Source organism: Mangifera indica, chromosome 4 (assembly GCF_011075055.1).
Source record: "Mangifera indica cultivar Alphonso chromosome 4, CATAS_Mindica_2.1, whole genome shotgun sequence".
Lineage (NCBI taxonomy): Eukaryota > Viridiplantae > Streptophyta > Magnoliopsida > Sapindales > Anacardiaceae > Mangifera > Mangifera indica.
Genome location: NC_058140.1, coordinates 1315057 through 1324431, shown reverse-complemented (window position 1 = coordinate 1324431; position 9375 = coordinate 1315057). Strand labels below are relative to the sequence as shown.

The window sequence follows — 9375 nt, the reverse complement described above, 5'->3', positions numbered from 1 at the left end:
TCGCCGGGACAGGGGAAAATAATTAGTTTTTTAAATTAATAGAAGAAATTAGGTATAATTTTTAATATTTTAATATTATTAATAAAATAATAATTTTATCTTTTAATTCTAAAAAAATTTTTGTAAATATGATTTAATAGAGTAAAATTTATGTGAATATTTAAATTTTTTAACTATCACATATATATATATATATATATATATATATATATATATATATATATATTTATCATTTCATTAAAATTTGGGTAAAAAATAATCTTTTAATTGTAAATATATATGCACCAAGCACCAAACAATAATTTTATTTTCAATATTGTTCCTATTTTATTTAATTCATTATTATCTTATTGTTCACTATTAAGAGTGAAATTGAAGTAAGTCTAAATAAGGGTTTGCTTAAGCTTTCCTTAAACCAAAAAAGTCCAATACGAATTTGCAGTGAAGTTGTTAAAGAAAATGTCGAAAAAGATAAAAGATTGTTGGACATGATACAAATAATTATTGAAGAAGAATCTGGAAAAGAAAAAATGGTTATTGGGAAAAAAAGAAAAGTCTCCAAAAAAAAATTGAATTTGTAAATGAATTTTCGATTACTTATTTAATTCAAATCACTACAACTCGAATTCGGATTGGGGCTACCCTAATTCAAGTTCATTTGATACACTAAGTCGATGATTTACTTAGAGGATCATTTGATTTTAGAGATTTAAAGATTATCTTGATAATCTATATTTTATTACTTACATTACTTATACTACTTTATTTGGTTTATCGGTAATAAAATATTACAGTAATCTTCTACTACATGATAGGTAATATTATCACCTTCATCTTAGGTATTAAAAAATTATTAAAGTAATCTTAATTTTATTATAATTATGTTATTATTTATTAAATTTTTAAGATAAAAATAAATTTATTTTTAATTAATATAACAAATAATATAAAAAATATTTAAAAATAATTATATTTAAGGGTATTTAAATGAAATAATTTACTAGTATTCTTTTATTAACTTTTAATCAAACAAAATAATTATTTATACCTATCAAATTTTATCAAACATAGTAATCATTTATATCTAATAAGTTTATCTTTAAGGTAATTTACCTATTTTAATAATAAAATATTACTCAAATCAAACACCCCGTAAAAGATAATAACATTTGAAGGTCCCAATCTATCACTTTTTTAAAATTAAAATTATCAAACTTTTAAACTTTTTTATTAAAAGAACCCGATAGTTAGATTTTCTTATAAAATAATTAAATTTTTAGTGTTTTTCACTGAGATTGTTTTTTAGTTTATTTTGTTTTGTTTAAAAAAAATTATTAATTAGTATATTCACTAAGAAATAATAAAAGTCTAATTTATTTAATTAAAAAAACTTAAAAATTCAACAAAGTTCAATCTTTTGATAGAAAAATGTGATACTTCAAATTGTACACGCCCAAGTATCATCCCACTCAAATAAAGATTTGATGTCTCTTTCTTAGTTAGACTTATCACAAATTTGAACGAACAATAGAGAAATTGAGTAGAAATAATTGGGAAACCTGTGAATACCATGCATGAAAGAGTATGAATGATCTAAGACCATTATTTGGGAAAATCAATCTGTTCATATTAATTCCAAAAAGAGGAAAAAAATCTGTTCATATTAAACTTTTACCAACACATTGGACAACACTGTCAATATCAAACCTTGTTTCAGCAAAACCAGAAGCTAAGAGACACAGAGAATATGGTAATGAGAACAAACAACAAATTAGAATACAATGAATGAACTTGTTTGTGTATCCAAGTACAGTCTAACAAAGAAACAAATGGTAGAAAATACAACAACGTGCAAATGGACTACAAAGACCCTCTTATTGATCTCAATCAGCTCAATGCGAATTCTTTTCTCACCTTCTTCAATTCTACTCCCTTTTATAAACACTACTTACAGCCTCTGACTGACTGGAGTAACCTCAAAAAATCGGCCGGAACACCAAAGAATGTCTCACTTGAGCAGTCTTTTGAACATTTTACATTTCTGTGATGCCAAAAATTTGCACCTGAGAATGAGAAAATCTTCTGCAGTTTTCCTACCTTCATTTGCATTGATTCAACTGTGAGTTCCAGTCATCGAGAAGGTTTGTAATGGTTGTTTCTAACTTTTTTGCCTGTGGTCCAGGCTTCAATATGTTGACGTCACCCCATTGGGAGCAAGGATCCATCCACCAGTTCCTTCGGCCAGAGCACCATGCCCCTGGGGTTGCTCGGTTACGTCCACGCTTGAGGATCTTTTCATCAACCATGTTCAGTACAGGGTCATCCTTCTCAAACTGTCTTGCAAACACAGCTCCACTAAGGACCATTTGATCAAAATCAGAGACATTTAGAAAGTGCGGCTCCATTTTTGGAGGATTGTCCCATATCATATATCTTAAATCACTGTTTACAGTTGTGTTTTTAAACTCTGGTGCATTGCAAATGACAGAGTGGAAATAGGATTCTTGAGATAACATTACATTGTTAAAATACATCAGAAGAGTTCGAGGTAGATTATCCCAACCAAAAAGACAAAATTCCAGGAAAGGCCGGCTCAAGAAAAACCATTCTGAACCTGAAATGCAAGAATTGCCCATTCAGTCCAACATCAATAGAAGTACAGTATATCCAGAAGCACAACTCTAAATAAGCCCATATAGAATATTATCAAGAAGGAACTTTGCCTGTGAATACTTTAAAAGCTTCAGGTGTTGGTCGCGTCTGTGTAGCCTGAAAAATCTTGCTCCTCCTTGCTAAGTAGAGCCCCGGATCAACTATAACAGGCTGGAACCTTTGAAATCTGCATCAACAACGGACCCACATGTTTCAGATTTTATATAAAATCTGCAGCATAAAGATGATGAAACTTGACAAAGAAAGGTTTGCCTACTCTTTCCATCCAAGGTCACTGGTGTGCTCAAGGAAATTGAGGTCTCTCCTGACAGAAGAGAACACATGAGCCAGATCTGAAAGCAGAAAGCAAAACCCAAAAATTAAAGGATTGGCACATCATTCAGAGGATCAAGACAAGCAAATAATTTGTATATGAACCATACAATTTTCAAATCAATATGGTGAAATATAAAAACCAAGGGAAAAAATAGATCCAAGCCATTGTGTAACGTTGCTTATTATCAGCATCTGTGATTTTAAATTAGAACAAGCTACTTATCAGCATCTGAAATTTTAAACCATAAGCTCCCTAAGTATGTCTTGGGCAATAACAAACGAGTGCTACTATTAAGAAAAAAAGATTATTGTCAACATCTAAGGTTTCCAATATAATTATCAGAACTAATAAGCATGTAATAGAACAAAGAGCTCCTTAGGTAATTATTTTGGCCAAAAAAAATAAAAAGACTTTGGTCTCAACCATTGAAACGGCTGACTGTCCCATCCATGTGCAACTTCACCAAGCCATTTGTCTGTTTTAATGACCCTTAACCTGCACAATAATCCAGGAAATCATTCCTTTATGCAGCAGTACAGCAGTTCTTACCCTTAAACTCTGAGAATCAAGTGGAACAGCAGTCCTCTATCACCTCCGCAGACTAAACTGTAAAGTAATTCACCTATGGTCTAGACGTCATATAGCACTGGCTCTTTCAGGATCTATCTCAGAAACATGTGAGACTTTATTCTACACGGCACATATGATAGCCTATCATTGCTAGAGTGTACAATATTAAAAATTCTCAATGTGTACGTGTCTGTGCATTTTTGTGTTTGTGCATTGATGTGCAAGTACACTCAAAGGCACTAGACAACATCTTAGAAGATCAACAAACGTAACCAGCATGCATATAAAACAAAGACCATTTATGAGAAATACGATTGTGCAGGCCTGCTCGCACACAATTGTCAGCAACTCAATCAATTAAAGAACAAAGCATGCAAGAAAAACTAAGACGTCCATCTCAGCATTCTGATGGGCCTGTAAAATAGGAATATGCACTCACAGTAACAGATATAGACCTTTTTTGGAGTTTGCTACATCATGACTCTTTATTAGCATTCTGGTTATCTGCTAAAATAAGATTTAGTAAAAGCAGTTGGGAGTCTCCAGTCCATGCAAGAACAAGGTTAGACTGGCATCTACCAAACCAACTCAGCTCAGACGCGATTATAAATAAATGACTGTTTGAGATACTCTCAAAAAACAGACTAAAAGTTTATTGAACAGTACTATCCCTTCAGATCAAAGTCAATATTTCCCAGGACTAAAACAATTTAGAATTTCTCAGGAAATTATGATTGAAAAATTTAACATGTCTTCTTGATACTAAAATGAACTGAGTAGTCAAAATTAAATTAAATCAATATAGAGTAGTAAAAACATAATCAAGCAAACTACATTACTCTCAGAAATCATTCAAACTTAAACGACCGAACACTAAACCACACAAATTACTAATTATTCAAGACACAACCGATCCTGAAAACTCAAATTTTTCAAGGCCTCATTAACTAAAACATAAAACAAACAAAAACCCAGCCATTCACCCTCAACATATAACAAAACCCATTAAACCAAAAAGCTAAAATAAAGAGTCATAAAATCAAAAGAAAAAGAAAAAAAGACCATACCATCTTGCGTAACAAGGGGATAATCAGCAGCACTCAAATAAACAAACCAATTCCAATTCTTATCAATCTTCAACAAAATGGCAACTGCATGAAGAATGGCAGCCAAATTACTGGACCCCATGTAAATAACTCTATCAGGCTTCCCCACAACATCAACATTTCCGAAACTCCTAATCGACGGAACCGACTTAACCGCCGCAACGAGCCTCAATCTCTCTTCATCAGACGCATCGGCCCCGAGATGCAACAAATACCGATTTCTCGGATGATAAATCGCGAGAAGCAAACGAAAGATCCGGTCCTTATCACCCCTACCGCCCGAAATATAGTAAGCAAAAGCTGGAGGATAATGAGCCCCGTGATGAATTATAGAAGGGAAAAGCTTTGTAGTACTAAAAGTTGAAAAGGAGTAGAGTAACAGTAACAAGAGAGACGATAATACAGCTGAAAACAGAGTGAAAAGCCATCGTTTCTCCGCCCCCATCAAAACCCCACTACAAAATTCTCACTTTCTCTTGATTAATCATGAATGAGCATCTCAAAAATCACCCAAAACTTGAGGTTCAACGCGCAAAGACGACGCCTTTAAGCTGCTTTTTCAAATGGGTGGGTTAGGGTTTACTAATTTGTGTGAAATTTTGGGGAAGAAGAAGAATTTTTGATGATTTCATTCGTTGGATCTGGAAACCCAAAAAAGTCCTCTTTTTTAAGTTTGGTAATTTGGATTTTGATTTTGCGCTGTGAACAGTTGGGAATTTAACATGAATAAAACCTAATTTGAGCAAATCAAAAGAACTTTGATTTCCTCAAATCATGACATCAATATTCAACAAAGAAACTTTATAGAAAAGAAAATGTACAAAGGGATGATCCAAAAACATTCATAAAGTGTATAACATATGAATATATTAAAAGTCATGATACCATAATAGGAAATAAATCTCATGCATAGGGAAAAACCCAACCAGGGCTACTTCAGATTCAAAAATTGGTTCGATTCAGTTTAATTTGATTCGAATTTATTTAGTTTAATTTTGAATCAAATTTAAGTTAAAAGATTTGACTCTTTTTTAAATTTAGTTAAATTCAAGCTAAAAAGAGTTCGATTCAATTTAACTTACAAGATAGATAGATGACTCAATTTGATTCAAACTATGTTTGTGACTCTATTCAAATTATATAAAATAATTATTAAATGATGTCATTTTATTTAAAAATTTGAACAATGAATCTAACTCATATATCTTAGTCATGGGTTCAAATTATAAATTTAAAATAAACTTGAATCAAACTCGAATCACTCTTAATATTGGCTTACGAAACCCAAATCGAGATATTTTTTATTCAAACTAAACCCAAATTAAAAAAAGTTCAAATTTAACTCTATTTTTATCCAAATATAATACCAATTTAAACTTAATTTAAATTTATAATATCTAATTATATAATATTATTAAAAAAAATTTAATAAAAAATAAGATAAATAATATTACTAAATAAATTATTAGTATCATTATAAAATATCTAGTTAAATCAACCCACCCCAACTCAACTAGAGCCCTACCCTATTTGATGAGCACATATTCAAGTACCAGTATCTTTGTCGATAGACGTGATGGACCATTAATGGATAGTTAGTTGATCGTTAATTGACATGAAAATTATACTAAACCATAAAATAAACATATTTTAGTATCAACTTTGTACATACTGCATTACCTGTTAGAAAGGTAATTCTGTCAGTTTGGTTAAACTTTTGAGTAGAATAATAAAAAGCAATATTTTGAGTAAATATTTTACGTATATAATTTAGATATGGATGATAAATTATCATATAATTAAATATTATTTTATCTTTAATTTAAAATTATATACTTACATGATAACATATATTCTATGTATATTACTTGTCTATAAAAAATATATACGTAGAGTTTTATTATTTAATGAAAAATATCATTTTTAAGTATATTGAGTAAAAAAACAAGAATAATATATGTATAAATAGGGAATACTAATTGGGTCAGTTAATCGTTTTATGAATAAAAAAAATTGAATTAAGAGTTTTGACATAAGTACAGATACAAATATTAACACGTTATTATATAATTAGATAATTTTAAATATTATTCATAAATTTAAAATCTGTTTAAATAAAAAAAATAAAAAGTGTGTTTGTAATATTTAAAAAATCATACTGATAAGATTGATATTTTGATAAGTTTTAAGTTTAAAGACAACCAAAATGGTTGGTTAAACAAGAAAGTTTCTTTTCTTGTTTGGATCTCAAAATCTAAACCAAATTAATCCCTAATAAAGTTGAACAAAAAGACTATTTTACCCTAGGAAAACTGGTGTTTCTAATTCTTACACTTATAAATAGAAAATCAAATTTGTTGGTCTGAAAGGAACAATGTGGTTAATTTGGTCAGGAAGTAGGTGGGCAGACAGGCCTAACAATTTCCAAAAAAAAGAAAAAAAAAAGGTTGCAAAATTTGACTTGTCTTTCTTCTTAAGGTTGTTGGGTCTAGAAATTGGTCATTCTTTTTGGCCCCATTTAGACTTAATTAAGGAGACTGTAATATCATGCGTATTTAATTTTGAATATTTAATTAAATATTTATATTATATTATATTATATAATTAAATATTATTATATTTTTAATTTAAAATTATTCATTTATATAATAGTACATCACTTATGTATTAAGTTCTCAAAATTAAGTATATATAATTTTATTATTATTATTAATAGGTCAAAAGGCTTGTCCCCGAAAAGTTAAATGTAATCTTAAACTCAAATCCTCCAACTTTTAAAAACTCAAATTCTTATTCATTAACAATATTTTGTTAAAAAACTTAATTAATATTAAAGGTAAAATCATTATTTAAACAAAAAAAATTAAAAAAACTAAAGTTTTATTTTATTTTCCCCCTCTCAATTTGAAAATCTAATATTTCTCTTATCTAAAGTTTGAAAATTGATAATTTTCCCCTAGTATTTTGAGACTATCATTAGAGACGACGAAATTCGCCGTCTCCGATCGTGTTGGCTCTCCCTCTCAACATATCTCCTCTTGTCGACTTGTTCCCACCATCAATGATACTGATTTCCTCTGACGAAGATGAAATCATCTTTATTATCGTGTCTTAAATTTTCAAACTGAGAGAAAAAAATGTAACAAAACTTTAGTTTTTTTAAAATTTTTTTATTAAATAACAATTTTACTTTTAATATTAATTGAGTATTTTAACAGAATTTTGTTCATGAGTAAGAGTTTGAATTTTTTGAAATTGGAGAATATGAGTTTAGGATTATACTTAACCTTAGGTGAAAACAAGTCTTTTGATCTTATTAATAGTATTTTTTTTCAATTTATTGGATATTATTCCATAATTTTATTTTGTAATTAGCAAATTAACAAAACCATATGCACAAATTTATATATAAATAACATATAAATTTGTATATATAATACTATTTTTGTATATAATTACTATATAATTAAATGATTCTAAATTAAAGATAAAATAATATATAATTATGTGAAGATATATTATTATTTGTATAAAAATACGACTATTTTGACCAAATATAAATGATATGACAAGTTTCCCTTGAAATCCTCATCACATAACAGGTAAAGATTACTTGAAATAAGCAAAGAGAAAGATAAAATAAGTCTCCACAAGCAAAGACTAGGATAGGTATCTCCTTGTCTTGCAACTATCCCACCTTGCCTTGAGAGAATTATAATATAAATTTATTAAGATAGCTTTTGGATTTTTTAAATACTTACCAAAAGGTCATACCTATATAAACTCAACCCTATTTCATATCATTCCCCACTTTCTTACCAGCTTGTCATCCTTCTTATCTGCTCAAATATCTTGTTCACTCGTTGTTGTCCTCTTTTGCTTAAATATTTGCTTTTAAATCCAAACATTCGATGAGATCGAAATGTGGAAAGGAATCAACATCTTCTCACGAAGTAAGAATGAAAATTCCTTATCATTTTTGTAATAAGAATGAGGGAGGTTGGGAATGCCTCCATTTGGTTGAGAAGGGAAATGGAAAATTCGATCTCAGCTTGCTCTATTGTCATTTCTAGACTCAAGAAAATTATTTAAACAAACAAATCTTAGTTGAAGTAGGTTATTTGAGAATTTTAATAAGGTTTTGTGCTATGAACATTGGACCTTTTAAACCTTAGGAGGTGTTTGGTTGTAGTATATAGAGATTATTCTGACAATCTATTTTTTATTACTAACATTATTTTGTTTGTTTTGTTCGGTAACAAAATATTTTAATAATTTTTAACAAGTAATATAAGAAGTAATCTAATTACTACATTTACTATAATTACTTTTAATCAAACACAACAATTATTTATATCTCTTAATTTTTTTCAAATATAATAATAATTTATACTAATTAATTTTTGTTACAATATTTTCTTTTTGATAATAAAATATTATCCAAACCAAATGCACTCTTAGTTTTTCATGAAATGCTCACACTTCTTGGGTTTAATTATAATTTTGTTACAATTTTATTTTTTCAATAACAAATATATATTTATTTTTTAAATAATGTTTAATAGAAAGCAATGTATCGATATTATGTAAATAAATAAAAGAATACATTTAGGGAATCAGATTATTAATTGAAAATTACTTTAAAATATACCTTTTTTTCTTTAATATTGTGAAAATAAAAAACTACCCAATCTAAAACAACAATAAAGC

At 28.6% G+C, this 9375-nt stretch overlaps 1 protein-coding gene across 1 annotated transcript; it reads right to left on the bottom strand.

Annotated features, from left to right (window-relative positions):
- Positions 1 to 1748: 1748 nt before the first annotated feature.
- Positions 1749 to 5509, bottom strand: LOC123214993 (beta-glucuronosyltransferase GlcAT14A). Its single transcript, XM_044635018.1, has 4 exons — positions 4627 to 5509; positions 2930 to 3005; positions 2724 to 2839; positions 1749 to 2614 (listed from the first exon to the last, which is right to left on the bottom strand). The coding sequence occupies exons 1-4, from the start codon at positions 5108 to 5110 to the stop codon at positions 2100 to 2102; spliced, it is 1191 nt and encodes a 396-aa protein (XP_044490953.1). The 5' UTR covers positions 5111 to 5509; the 3' UTR covers positions 1749 to 2099.
- Positions 5510 to 9375: the final 3866 nt, after the last annotated feature.